At 41.5% G+C, this 15,190-nt stretch overlaps 1 protein-coding gene across 1 annotated transcript; it reads left to right on the top strand.

Annotated features, from left to right (window-relative positions):
- The first annotated feature begins 5,815 nt into the window (after positions 1-5,815).
- On the top strand, positions 5,816-8,340 carry LOC124649809 (probable apyrase 3). Its single transcript, XM_047189378.1, has 9 exons — positions 5,816-6,067; positions 6,154-6,282; positions 6,379-6,435; positions 6,567-6,659; positions 6,767-6,972; positions 7,285-7,376; positions 7,474-7,688; positions 7,769-7,958; positions 8,198-8,340. The coding sequence occupies exons 1-9, from the start codon at positions 5,816-5,818 to the stop codon at positions 8,338-8,340; spliced, it is 1,377 nt and encodes a 458-aa protein (XP_047045334.1).
- Positions 8,341-15,190: the final 6,850 nt, after the last annotated feature.

The raw sequence follows: 15,190 nt of genomic DNA, 5'->3' as shown, positions 1-15,190 counted from the left end.
ATTTGGTTGCACATCTAAATTTCCCTCTATATTCATACGAGCTAACTTCGTATATTCACACGAGCTAACTCTATGTATACTTTACCTGAAAAAAAAAACTATATATATATACTTTCTTAAATTACTTGGGTTTGTTATATGTTCTAAAGTTAAACTTGATATGAATAAGCATCTTGGTTAGTTAATCTTTCTCAAGATGACTGTGTTTACTTGTGCTTTCATTGTTGTTCAGTTGAGAATCTATGTGTGTCTTAATCTCCAAATGATATACATTTGTTACATACTTTTTTTACTTCATTGCACAACTTCGAATCATGTCAAAATGAGCAGTTTATTTAGTGAGAATACAGACCACTTCATGAAATTGGAAGAATATGCTAAGAGTCTTTCATCTCATTCAGGCCATATTTATTGATTTTGGACAGGCTAAGAGCGGAATGATCATTGTTTCATAGGTTATAGATTTGTTTTTGGATTTGTAACAATTTTATATTCTTTGCTGGCATGTTGGTGACGATTTAAGGTTAATCATGTACCAACTATTTGTTCTATGTACTCATATTTGGCTTGACCATGACATGGAGAATAGATACTGGATAGAAGGTTTGAAATTCATGTTTGTTCTACTATATTATACTTTTTATTTGAAATGGGGGATAGCACCTAGCCTCTGCATCGAAAAGAAGCATATGTTCTTTATTATTATTTTTTAAAGAAGTATCCAAGTGCAACTTGGTACATCACAATAATCACTCAAGGTCGATACAAGGATCAACCATCTAGGAAGGTATGAAATAAAATTGCGTTGAGAGTCTGCGATCAAGCTGCAAGCCACACCGACTGAATAAAATATGTGTCCTGACGATGCTCCTCTGGCTAGAGACATAGCCACGTACGAATTCAGTGGGTAGCAAGAGGAATAACCTACTAGAAAGAAGCAAGATATGATTTGTTAAAAATTAGGTCATAGCGAACGTGCCATATAGCCCATAAAAGAGCACAAACGCCAACTCTTGTCTCGCTTTTGACTTTTTTATTTAATCCATTCAACCAATTTTTAAACAGATTAGTAATATTTTTTGGTAGAGGGATTCCAAAAGACATGTGAACAATACACCAAATCGTTTTTGCAAGCGGACAGTCTATAAAAAATGTTGTATTTTTCTTCTTTTTTCACAAAAACATTACCATGCCATTTCCTTTTTGCCAGATTAGCTTTTGTCAAAATGACTTTTGAGTCGTCTGGTGTACTGATTATGACAAATCCTTCCTGCTTCAGTTCCTTTGCAGTCTCATTATGACAAATTCAATTCTGTCTATCTGTAAAACAGGCTGGTGACACAAATGCAGGAGCTGAAAAAGAGAATATGACCGCTTTCAGAAGATTGTCGGGTGGATTAGATGGGAGATGAGTTACCTATACTAGTGAGTATTTGTTAAGCTAATCCATGTGTGCTTAATGTATTCCTCAATTTTAGTCTGATCACAGCGAATACAACAACGGACTAAATGAGATGTTTTTTGCAGAGGAAGAAACGAGGTATGTACGGACGTGTCACATATATTGTTCTATCTTTATGCCATTTTCAGTATTTACATTGCCATGCCACAGAACGGTTAACATTAGTTCCTCCAAGGGATTATGTTGTTCTATCATATTGATCATTTAATCCGGTTTATATATTTAGCTATTATGGGTCAGTCGATAAAATGTAAGTTTCTCATGGTTGCATTACAGGCATTGAAAATTTCTGTGGACGTTGTAATTTGGAGCTTTGGAGAAAATCATTGTTTTTTTATGTTTCGTTAACTGAAGTTTGATCTTATATGCTCTTACAGCAAACATGTATGCCCTAACTTTGGAATGCGATGTGAAAGAAGGTTTCCACGGAGGTTGTCTAACAGGAGTGTCTTGTTTTGCCTTCCCACATGTGGCTGCTTGTCACTAATTTAGAAACCTAATTACGAATATTTTGTGACGGTATGCTAGAGGAGATACACACCACCTATCGTGCATAATGCCGTCGAGATTCGTGGATGAGCCTTGGGTGCAAATGATCTTATTTTGAAGAATTTATCGTTAACCTTAGTTTGCTTTCCCAATGATCCAAGCATGATACAAAACGCGTCCGGGTACTCGAAAAAAAAATTGATCGAAGCGAAAGGTCGTTTTGTAGGTTGCCTAGTTGCCTGTCAGGTTGAGCGAGATCTGCCATATGTTCAGGAGGTGCATACACGTTGTACGATCTTTAGAAGGCAGCATGAGTTCTTGTGATGTTTTATCGCTTGCATTTCTTCATATTCATAAACTATATTTATCAGTTTAATTTTATTCCAAGATATGGCTGCAAAATTTATTGATCAATAGAAAGTTGGATTTTGTGCTAATACACTAGTAGAAAAACGGCACATAATCCTGATTTGTGAGAACCTTTAGTCCCGGTTGTCCACTAAAGCCCCCCCTCCCCACCCCGTGAAGTATCTTTTGTCCCGGTTGGTTTATGTTTTTTCTATTTTTTTCTGGAGGGCCTTTATTCAGTTTTTCTACCTTTTTTCGGAATTTCTAGTAATTGAGTTATTTTAATAATTTAGTCTCTAACTATACTTAATCTCTAGTCAAAGTACTTAGATCGCTCAATTTTTGAGTTTCTTTCGAAGAAGCTTTCCGAGTACACCAACAAACCTTATTGATATTAGTATCATATCAATCCTATGAACCTCTTAGTAAAGATGTCACACTTCTTTATTGTTTGAATTCTAAATAATTATTTGAATAAACAAAAATAATTAAGTAATAATAATCTTGAATAAATAAATAACAATAAAAAAATATGTTTTTTTGCAAAATCTATTTTTTTTCATATTTCCTTTGGCAGTTTGAGCAGTTGGCTAAATGAACTTTCCAAAGGTTGTTAATTTTAGATGTAACTTTTCGCGTAGATAGATTTTTATATATTAAACTTTTTTTTCGAGTTGGTTTGCAATAGTTGTTGCCATCTTACCCAAAAAATACATTTTTTTGAAATAAGTTGAAATTCATGTTTATTATTTTTCATAATAACTAGATCACCTAACCTACCTATATATGAAAGGATTTTCAATTTTCAACTTTGTATCATTTTTTTTTTTGTATTTTACAAAGCTAAAACAAGTGATACATGGGGGTGTGTGTATGGAGCAAAAAAACCTAGGAAGTCTTTAGTCCATGTTAGAGACACGAACCGGGACTGACTAAAGGTACCTTTAGTCCCGGTTGAGGATACCAACCGGGACTAAAGATTTTCGCACCGGCCGCAACGTGTCGCAACCACTTTAGTCCTGGTTGGTATCTTCAGTCGAACTAAAGGTCTTATTTGATCCGAGACTAAAGCTAATTGTGCCTCGTGCGGCGTTCTAGCAGTGGGACTAATGCTTTGAGCAGCTTTGAACGAAATGTCATTTTTCTACTAGTGATAGTGTTCTGTTTTACAAATTATTATATTAGAAACTACTAGCATCCATGAGGCTGAGTTTTCTAACGTTGCACGTGCACAATTACTAAATTATTTTAGCGAAGCTACTTAACCAGTTCCAAAAAGTTGTGTGATATTGTTAGGAATATTATATTAAGGTCCATACAAATAATATGCCAAGCAACTTTTGCTTTTTTCAATGGAATGCGGTAGGTGAAGCCCTTGCAACTGTTTTAGAAAAATAAGAACTCAAATCTAAGTCCGTGAAAACTTGAAATTGGGTGGTCTTCAGGTCTTATACATCCACTTTGCTAAGCAAGTGACATAGCTTGACTTCTTATACAAACAACTTTTGCTAGTGCGCATGTAATAAACCATGTTGGATTGACCCATCTTGATAAAAAAAATCAACACCTTTTCTATCTTGTTGATTTCTTATAGCTAAATTATCTTTAGTACAAAGCACTTTACGATGTGAGAACCATATAAAAGATCTTGATTTTTAGTGGTACTTTATATACATGCGTAAAAATCTCGCGTGATCATTACTTGGTGTATATACTATATACGGTGATTTCACGGTGAAATGATTGGATGTTATTAAACTCCTTGCAAGCATGGGGCTTAGTTAACTTTATTTGGAGTAAATTACAAAGATCTACCACATTTGGGATGAAGTTGACGGGCCAATATCACTTTCGGTAAATTTGTTATGTTAGTATCATTTCTCGGGTAGCCAGTGACAGATAGGGCTAATCTTCGATAATCAACATATTAACCGTCGTGGCCCTAGTGTTAGGGCTGATGGGACAAACGGCCATCATTTCTGCCGTTTAGGCATGAGATATCCCGACCCGTTTCGCAAAAAAAAGAAAAAAAAAGCTGTCCCGACCCGTCTTCTCCACCTCTGCCTACTATTCCCATCCCTATGGCCATCGACGCCACCTCGCCGCCGTTCGCTGGACAAGATGAGGTGGCACTGGACAATCCGTGGAGGACGGTGGTGACGCGCTAGAGCGGACCGGGCGGCGCGCGCTGGAATATCCTAGGGAGGGCGCTGAGCTCGATTTGGCCACAGGCACCACACACCCTCGCGCTTCACTGTATCTGGCACCAGGGCACCGCCACAGTCCGTGGCCACCTTGCAGGTCGTGCGCTTTCTAGCGTCGCTCTCGCAGCTTCCCAACCACCCGGAGGCACTAAGGGTGGCCATCTTGGCATGCGCCTGGGGCATGCCGAGCTTGGTGAGGAAGTAATTATGACCCTCACCGTTGATGGAAGGACTGAGAGGTGCAGGGAACCTGGACGGCGGCCGACGGGAACATGGCTAGCGGCCGCGGGAACCATGCCAGCAACGCGAGGCGAACCAGGTCGACTGCGTGTGGGGAACCAAGCCGGCGGCACGCGGGGAACCAGCCGGCGGCTGGACGAGCGTCAGGAGAGGTGGTCATGAGGTTAGGGGTGAATCTCAGGTGGACAGAGCGCTATTTTTCCAGAAAATCGGTTGAGGTGATTTTTTTTTTTCTACCGATACCGAATCGGTCCCTTCCAGAAAAGTTGCTTATGCGACACACTACCGTGAGCTAATGGCCGTTTGTCCACGTCATACCTGGCAGTGCAGCCGGAACGCTTAATTCGCTATGTGCTGAAGATTAGCCCTTGGCTGACCAAAAAATGGTATTGCCATGAAAAACTTACCAAAAGTGATACTGATCGTTTCCCAAATGTGGTTGTTGGTTGTAATTTACTCCTTTATTTGTCAGGGTGTTTGCACTGCTGGTTTGAACCACAGATCTTAAGATCTTTTACGCTAAATTGAGCCTCACATAAAAAAATAGACACGTGCTATCTCATTAGGACGGTACAGCGCTCACATCTGGTGGAATATTTAAACAAGTAGCGTGTTACGCATGGAAGGCGATGCGTGGACAGCGACTGGCACTCGCCGGGTCCGTACGCCAATTGGTTATGCAATGCGCAATGCAACGACAATTTCAGTAACACTCTCCGATTCTTGGGCAGCACAGCTACAAAAAAATATTTAGATAAAAAGATACTTTAAGATTGCATGTGCAGTTTATTAATAATGTCCCCATCAGGGTCTTGTAGATCAGCAATCGCCAACTGAATCTTTTTCACGACACCACAGTGCGCTAGGATTGTTTCCATTACCCAGCTTGATTCTCTTTACTATATAAGACGGCAATTTATTTTTGAGAATTCAATTAGGGACTCAGCTGCACAGCGATCATACCCTGGGGTGCTGATGAAAAGAACTGCTCCCACTGCGACACTTCAAAAGCTTACCGGTTGCAAGTACAACTCACGAGTCGAGCAATCAGGCAACTATTTCCAACGACGCCATGGGTCACTCCGTCGGCATCGAGACACTGCTCCTCCTCCTACTACTACTAGTCTCATGCTTTGCCGGTGCGGTGCTTGGCCGGAAGGCCGGCGCCATTGCCGATCAGGAGCCCGAGAATGCGGCGGCGGTGCCAGGGAAGTATGCTGTGATCTTCGACGCCGGCAGCACGGGAACACGCGTCCACGTCTTCAGGTTCGACAAGAAGATGGAGCTCGTCGAGATCGGGGATGACATCGAGGTCTTTGCCAAGGTACGCACAGCAATCACGCGTTCAGCTGTGATATACTGTACAGTATATCTTAATCTTCTTACTCATTTGGTGGTGCATGCGTGCAGACAGAACCAGGATTGAGTTCATATGCCGGACGGCCCAAGGAGGCTGCCAACTCCATGCTACCACTTCTTGAGAAGGCCAACGGCATTGTGCCTCGGTCGCTCATGAAGAAAACACCCGTTAAACTTGGGGTCTGTTCCTAACAAACTAATCTATACCTGGACATAATTTACATACGCATAAATTTATACCTGAAACAAAAATACTTGGCACAAACTAATCTGCAGGCGACGGCTGGACTCAGACTTATTGGAGATGATAAAGCAGAGCAAATTCTTGAAGCGGTAATTTTTATCTCTTAGGCTTAGCAAATACATAACCTTTGTTTTGCTTAGAGTACAGTCTACTCCTATTTCAGTAGTTGTTTAGCAGGTTTTGAAAGTGACACTGTCGAATTGGTTCCTAATATATACAGGTCAGGGATGTTGTCCACACCAAGAGCAAATTTCAGTACAAGCCTAGTTGGGTGAATGTTCTCGAGGGATCTCAAGAGGGAACTTACTTATGGGTACTCCTACACTGCATCTTAATAACTGAATTTATCCGTATACAAACTGGTGAACTGTTTTGTTGTATACTCCGTTCTTTTGATTGTGTGACACAAATTGCACGTAGGTTGCCGTTAATTATCTGTTGGATAATCTGGGAGGAGACTACACGAAGACGGTAGGTGTGATTGACCTTGGAGGTGGGTCTGTTCAAATGGCATATGCCATTTCTCCAGATGCTGCTGCCACCGCTCCTGTAGTGTCTGGTGGGAAGGATCCGTACGTTACGAAAGAGTATCTCAAAGGAAGAGATTACAACATCTATGCTCACAGGTTGGACCCTCATCCTCATGTCTTGTTAACATTCATCTTAAGTTAACTACTGCACTGTTACCTTCACCCAAATGTCACTCGGATAGAAAAGCTGGATGTATCCTCCAACTCTGAACTTCCTTCGTAAAATCTAGTAGTTAGAGTGCAATGATATATGAAGCTTGCCTACAAGCAGCTCGAGCCTCTACCAGCACTCCACCAGTCTCTATCCCCTGTTTAGGTAGCAAATATACTCGTTTGCATTTAGTACGTTGAGCTTCTAGGAATTGAATGACATTCCCATTTCAGCAACTTGTGATCGTTCCATTTCAGCTACCTGCACTACGGTGCTCAGGCTTCTCGAGTAGAGATCTTCAAGGAAAAGAATGGACCATTCAGCTATTGTATGATGGCTGGATTCAATGGTATTCAGTAGACACGTTATTCCTCTTCGGCTGAGTAATGTCCTGAATATCTCCATCTGATCTATGTATATATTTGGCTATCCTTGTCTCTTTGAAGGTAACTACACCTACAACGGTGAGCAGTTCGACGTCACAGCCTCACCGGAAGGAGCAGCATACGACAAGTGCAGAGAGGAGGTCACCAAGGCACTGAACCTGAGCGCACCCTGTGCAACCAAGAACTGCACCTTCAACGGCGCGTGGAACGGCGGCAGCGGAGCCGGCCAGGACCAACTCTACGTCACCTCCAGCTTCTACTACATGGCAGCAGACGTAAAAGAAAACTTAAAATGTGGGTCGATCGAGTTAACTCCACGACAGGAGTTCTCATTATCTGTTATGGCCTCCCACAGGTGGGCTTCATCGACGACGAGGCTACCAGCGGAAAGACTACCCCTGCTGCGTTCAAGGCCGCCGCCGAGAAGATATGCCCAATGAGCTTCGAGGAAGCCAAGGCCGCGTACCCAAAGTTCAGAGCCAGTGACGCGCCCTACATCTGCATGGACCTCATCTACCAGTACTCCTTGCTCGTGGATGGATTCGGTATGCAGCGAGCTACGACAACACGTTTTTTTTCTCGATAAAGAGCTATAACAACACGTGATGTCAGTCTTCACTAATGAATTATTGAGTTCAGTGCAAGCAGTTGCTGGTGCATTCTGTGAGGATGATTAATTGAACTTGTTTTTTATAAAAAAAAGATTACCATGGCTGCCTGGGTTGATGCACTCAGCCAGGTCAATTAGAATTGGTTTAGCTGATAAGGCGTGGTCCTGATGCAGGTTTGGAGCCAACGAAGGAGATCACAGTGGTGGAGAAGGTGAAGCACGGGGAGTACTTCATGGAAGCCGCGTGGCCTCTCGGAGAAGCTATAGAGGCCGTCTCGCCCAGAAAGCGGCGCCAAGACTCTGGATCTATACATTAGTAGGGAAAAGCCTACCGCTCGTGTACGGTTTTGGCCTACCAGCCGTAGGCACATACTCGCGACTGGTAATACGTCAGTAGTATCTGCTACTAGTTGCGTGCCGCTCTGGCACGCGACTAATAGGTAAAGTGCTAGCCGCGTGTCGCCCCTACCCGCTGTCATTAGACTTAATGGCAGCGTGGACGCGGCACACAGCTAATAGCTCGTCCTACTACTCGTGTCCTGCGTGCTGCCATTATGTTATAGGGGTATGAACAATAGTCGCAGCTACTATTATTGTTATCCGTCTTCATTTTTTTGCGCACGCCAGCTTATTTCAGCTGACGTGGCAGTGTATGAGAATAGCACTAGATATATAACTCTTTACTCAATATAACACATTCATATATACAACCGATATGCATAACAATTTACAGTTTTGAAAATCACAATCAACGTTTTGAAAGAACACATATAATTTTTTTGACTATATATGACATAGATTGTTTCATATATTTGCAACACATCTCAATCTGAACGATTGTGGAACATTCCAGTGGGAGAAATCACTTGTTGTAATAGAAACGAGGTCATCTGCTCGCGGACCTTTGCTAGTGTCAGATCTCCCCCACATCTAATTTAGGCTGCAAGGTAATAAATACGAATGATCATAATGGGTACAAAATATAAAAAAATAGTAAAAATAAAATAGAAGATGTTTGCATACCAATTTAATTGGCCTATTTCCCAGCATTTTGCCCATTATGAAATCCATACGATAGGCAACATAGAAGCCATATAACATGAATCTTTCTGGTGGCACTGAGACATAGAACATAGAAATTATATACTTGATATATTATCCAATAAGTAATCACTGACTAGTATAAGTGCTAGCAAAACTAACCGGGACAAACATGTTATGCTCTAGTGATTTGTAACTGATCTTCTCTGCATTTTGTCCCCGCAAGCGAAATACGATAAATGATCTAAACAATATGAATGACATAAAATCAGTAGAATAATACGGTCGACATCAATTTATATTATGGGAATGAAAGAATATTCACCTATCAATAAGTTCCTTTGCATCCGTAAAATCTCTCGCCGGATTGCTAAGGTAATAATCGAAGTAATAGACTTGACCATCCAATAGTGAGATACAAATAAGAATCGAGTGAAAGCTAAAATTTGAACTAGTTAGTTGCATAAATCCGAGCAAATGCGTAAAAAAAAAGATGCGCATATAAGTAGCTATATTTTATCTTTTATTATAGGCCCACATGATTAACTTGTTATCTTTGAAAGCCATATCCATCACATGGGTAATGTTGTTCTCGACCACGACCGCATGTGAATCAATTGACTGTCGTGAAACCATATGAGGGTCTACGATGAGTACTCTGATGTTATTGACCCTGGATCTCGTATAATTGAACCTACATAAACAAAATATTTTCAGTAGCAAAGCTATGCATACCTACTACTGTACATGTTGACGCATGTCAACTATATATATACTCACAGCGCATAACATCTCACTATGCAGGCGTCCATCTCTCAAAAGTTTATCACGAGATACATATTTTCCCAATTGACTGGGAAAAAATTGCGTAGCTATGGTAGAAGTGTTCAGGTTTGAACTTAACCATAACTCCAGAGGTTTGCTCTGATATAGGCTTCTGAAAATTATTGTCGTGGTAAGCCACCAAAACTGACATAATAACTTCATACTGGTCCTTAACAGTTTTCCCCTCGGGTAAATCTTTCAGAAGTACGCCACCGCGAATGTAATTCTTGACTACATCCATAGTTGGCAGTTCAACGCCCTTACCAAAAAGAGCTGACAGCTCTGTTGTGGTCATCTTCGAAGGATCTGTTTCAAGCGGCTTCTTCGACCTACTTCTCTTGAACTTTCCGGCGGGCTTTGTTTCAGGCTTTAGCGGCACAACACCCAGGGTAAAAGCTTTGGCATGAGCTGCCGTAGAAGCTTTGGCTGGAGCTCTGGTTGTAGTTGTGGGTGAGCTGTGGCTGCAACTGTTGTAGGAGCTAGGCAGGAGCTGCGGTAGAAGCTTTGGCTGGAGCTCTGGTTGTAGCTGTGGGTGGAGCTGTGGCTTGAGCTCGTTTGAGATTTGCGGCTGGAGCTTTGGCTGGAGCTCTGGTTGGAGTTGTGGCTACAACAGTGTTAGGAGCTCGGGCAGGAGATATGGCAACAATTGCGGCAGGAGTTGTGGCAGAAGCTGCATCAGGAGCTGTGGCGGCAGGAGCTGCGGGTGGAGCTGTGGCAGAAGCTACAGCACGAGCTGTGGCGACAGGATCTGCGGCAAGAGTTGTAGCAGGAGCTGTGACAGGAGTTGCAGCAGGAGTTGCAGCATGAGTTGTGGTTGGAGCTAGCGTTGTGGCATTGATAGGCGCCTGATACGTCCAATTTCCATCACTATTTTATATCATAATTTACTGTTATTCATTGATATATTTTATATTTAGAGGTAATACTTATGTCATTCCATCTATTTTTGCATGTTTGATGATTATTGGAGAATTAACCACCGGAGCCAGGAATCTGCTGGAAAAACGATCGTCAAGGCACCATAGTTATGAAGACCAGCAATTCCCAACAAAGATACAGAAAATCATATTTTTTCAGATGATGGAGGAAGCTAGAAGGGGAGGCTGAGATGGGCCAGGGGGCTCCAAACCACCCCTAGCTAGGCGCAGGCCCACCTCAGGCCGCGCCTAGGCATGGTGTGGCCTCCCTGGCCCACCTCTGACGACGCCCCTCGCGTATATCAACCCCTCGGGAAACCTAAGATCGGGGGTACGATGAGAGAAATATTCAGCTGCCGCTACGGGGCGGAGAACCAGGGAGGGAGAAAAGCTCTCCGGTAGGCTGAAATCTGCCGGGGAAATTCCTTCCCGGAGAGGGGAGATCATCGCCATCATCACCGCCATCGAGCTGGACTTCATCGGGATCATCATCACTATCATCTCCACCACCAGCACCATCATCACCGCCGCCTCTACGCCATCTCGCTGTAACAGCTTGGGTTTGATACTTGTCTAGTTCATAGGGGAAATTTCCCAGTGTTGATTACTCCTTGTAGTTGATGCTATTGAGTGAAACCATTGAATTAAGTTTATGTCCAGATTATTATTCATCATCATATCACCTCTGATCATGATCCATATGATGTCTCGTGAGTAGTTCTTTTAGTTCTTGAGGACATGGGAGAAGTCATGCTGTTAGTAGTGGAACTGTGTTGAGTAATATGCAATGATTTGATATTTAAGTTGTGGTGCTATTTTTCTAGTGGTCTCATGTGAACGTCGACTACATGATACTTCACCTTTATGGGCCTAGGGGAATGCATTGTGTATTTGGCTACTAATTGTGGGGTTGCAGGATCGACAGAAACCCAAACCCCCGTTAGGAAACCGGTGCACGAGGGAGTGTAGGATCTCAAAGTTTAAGACCGTGGTTAGATTTATCTTAATTACTTTCTTGTAGTTGCAGATGCTTGCAAGATGTATAATCACAAGTATGTATTAGTCCAAGTATGGGGTAGTGCATTAGCATAGGTTCACCTACACAAAACTTACCAAACCATTGAATATTATTCAACTATATGAAGCGAAAGCACTTGACGTGATTCCCGTGTGTCCTCAGGAACGTTTGTTCATCATAAGTAAAACAACCGGCTTATTCTTTGCTCTAAAAAGGATTGAGCCACTCGTTGCAATTATTACTACTATATTTTATTTACTCGTACTTTATTTATCTGCAATATCAAATACCCCTGCAAACCTGTTCGCTAGTGTTTACAGTGAATTCTCGATCAAAACTGCTCGTCAATACCTTCTGCTCCTCGTTGGGTTCGACACTCTTATTTATCGAACGAACTACGATACACCTCCTATACTTGTGGGTCATCAAGACTTTTTTCTAGCGTCGTTGCCGGGGAGTGAAGCGCTATTGAAGAGTGGAATTGGTAAAGGTAACTTTTACTGTAAGTGCTGTTTTTATTTCTGTCTGCTACTACTTTATTTCATTATGGAGGCATCTCCGTTTGACTCTCTATTTGGAATTACTACTACCACTGTTACGGTAGTAGATGAACCACCGCATGCTCAATTGGATCCTTTTAAAATACCTATGAAAATTGTTGAACGTGTTATGAATAACTGCTATTATGGAGATGGAACTGTCCATCCGGGTGATCATTTACTCTTTATACATGAATTATGTGAGTTTTTTTTTTTGACCATGAAACTGTGGGGCAAAACCCCCACAGCATTTTATTAAAACTCAACCAACTGTACAGAAAGATATATACAAAGAAGAAAGAAAAATAAAAAAGTTACAAGAGATTGTCAATCCATGATTTAAACATGTCAGAATGTTTGTCTGTCACTCTATGCACATGCAAAGAGGCTTCGTGCACAAACTGTCTCTTCCAGGAAGCAAAGGAGGGTCTGATATTCTCAAAAATTGCTCCATTTCTCTGTTTCCAAATGTGCCAGCAGGCTAAAATAACAACTTCTGTGAAAAAAGGCTTGGAGAACACCTTCCTGGCTGCAATAAACATCTCCTCAATTGTGTCATGCTGTGTCCACTCAATTTGTAAATAATTCCATATCCTCCTGCTGAAGTTACAATCAAAGAAAAGATGTATCCAATCTTCAGTAGTATGAGTAGGACATAACACACAGGTGAAAACTGAGGTGACATTCCAGTTTCTTCTGCGCAACATATCACGAGTATTCAACCTATCACTGACTAAGAGCCAAGCAAAAACCTTGATTCTCAAGACCACTTTACACTTCCATATCCAAGAATGCAGTCTACTATTTGGCAGATGTGAAAAGCAGTGATTATAGAAAAGTTGAGCTGAAAAAATACCCTGCTTCCAAATTGTTGCCCAAACATCAGTACCAGAGCTGTTCAGACTAATGGTGTCAAGGAAAAGCTGCATGTTATTGAATTCCTCATAAGCTTGTTGTGACAGAGGAAGATAAAAGAGAGATGATCTGGTCTTGACATTGAATTACTTCCTTGACAGAGAGCGAGTGTCCAAAGCAAAGGAATGCGATCTTGGGTATTTTTCGAGAATAAAATCCCATTCCATTTATCATTCCAAAAAAGAATAGAATCACCTGCCACATACTGTTGCAAGTACACACTCGCTTCCGTATTTATCCACTAGTTTCATAATGTCTCTCCACCAAAAAGACCCACACAGATTTGTAGCTTGAGGAACCCCATTGGGATAATAACTCCATACTAATTTCACCCATGGTATATCTTCCTTGTTATAAAACTTGTGTAGATGCTTCATTAACAAAGCTTCATTCTCGCTTCTTAAATCCAAAATTCCCGGACCTCCCTTTTGTTTGGGTTTACGGATCATGTCCCATGCTGCTAGTGATTTACCTTTCGAATCGGACTTTCTGTCACTCCATAGACAATGCCCGATTATTCCGTTGAGTTGCTTAATAATGCCGTGGGGAATGTCCGGAGAGCACATGAAGAAAATAGGCATTGAGCTCAAGCAAGATCTTATAAGCTCGTAATCTTCCACCATAAGCCAAGAAAATTGAGGTGGCCACTAATCTTCTTTCCAATCTATCCACCAAAGGCATTAAATCCTGTATCTTAGGCCTAGTTGTTCCCATAGGTAGTCCCAAATATGTAAAGGGCATGCCCTGTACAACACATCCAAACACTTGAGCCAAATCTTGTGCTTGTTCATCAGAAATATTAATGGGAAGAAGGCAAGACTTGTGATAGTTAACATATAGACCAGTGGATTTACTGAAATTATACAGAGCATCCTTAAGAATTTCCAATTGATTTGCATCAGCTTGCATAATCAGCAAAGTATCATCAGCATACTGTAGAATAGGGAAATCAGGGTCCCCAGTTATTATTGGCAACTCGCAGGTAACTCATTATGAAGTAAGTCATTCACTACCGACCGTAAAACATCCCCTCCTAGTACATACAAAAGAGGAGAAAGTGGGTCTCCCTGCTCGACTCCCCTCTTGCATTTGAACTGTTTACCGTGCACTCCATTTAAAAGCACAGAAGATGATCCAGAGGATAAGAACTCCTTGACCCAACTAATCCACATTTCATTAAAACCTTTGTATCTCAGAATTTGAAACAAGGCCTCATGCTCAATAGTATCAAAGGCTTTCTCAAAATCCAGCTTCAAAATAATGCAAGGGGCACCAGAGGATTTACATTGGAAAATATATTCAAATGCCCATGCTACACAATCATGAATAGTTCTTTTTTTGATGAAGCCATATTGATTCTTATGAATACACCTTGGAATGACTTCCTGTAATCTATCAGCTGCCAACTTTGTAAGGAACTTGAGACAACAATTTGTCAGTGAAATAGGCCTATAATCATTAATCCTTTCAGGGCTATGGCATTTGGGAATCAAGGTAATATATGATGTATTTATACTCTCCAAATTTGTCAGATTGGCATAAAAGTTAAGAGGAAATTATTCTCTTATCACTTAAGGGAAGAGCTGCGGAATGGTATAAGATGCTGAAGAATGGCCGATATATTGGATGGGAGGAAATTGTACCTCTGTTTTATTCTAAATTTTATCCTCCAAGTGAGATTCATAAAGATCGGAATCAAATATATAATTTCTGGCCTCAAGATGGGGAGAATATTGCCCAATCGGGGGGGGGGGGGGGATTGAAATAACTAATGCTCAAATGTCCCATTCATGAGCTCCCCAGTAATATTGTTATTAATAACTTCTATGCGATGCTTTCTCTTCATGATAAGGATTTATTGGATGCTTCTTGTTCCGGATCATTTACACGTATGAAGGAAGAAGCTAAATGG

Source organism: Lolium rigidum, chromosome 4 (genome assembly GCF_022539505.1).
Source record: "Lolium rigidum isolate FL_2022 chromosome 4, APGP_CSIRO_Lrig_0.1, whole genome shotgun sequence".
In the NCBI taxonomy this organism is placed as follows: Eukaryota; Viridiplantae; Streptophyta; class Magnoliopsida; order Poales; family Poaceae; genus Lolium; species Lolium rigidum.
The sequence above is the reverse complement of the archived record's forward strand: the minus strand, read 5'-3'. Positions and strand labels throughout refer to the sequence as shown.

Coding starts and splice junctions, on each gene's coding strand:
- LOC124649809 (XM_047189378.1), top strand. CDS start 5,816: ATGGGTCACTCCGTCGGCATCGAGACACTGCTCCTCCTCCTACTACTA. Junction 6,283..6,378: donor AAACACCCGTTAAACTTGGG/GTCTGTTCCTAA, acceptor ACTAATCTGCAG/GCGACGGCTGGACTCAGACT. Junction 7,377..7,473: donor TATGATGGCTGGATTCAATG/GTATTCAGTAGA, acceptor GTCTCTTTGAAG/GTAACTACACCTACAACGGT.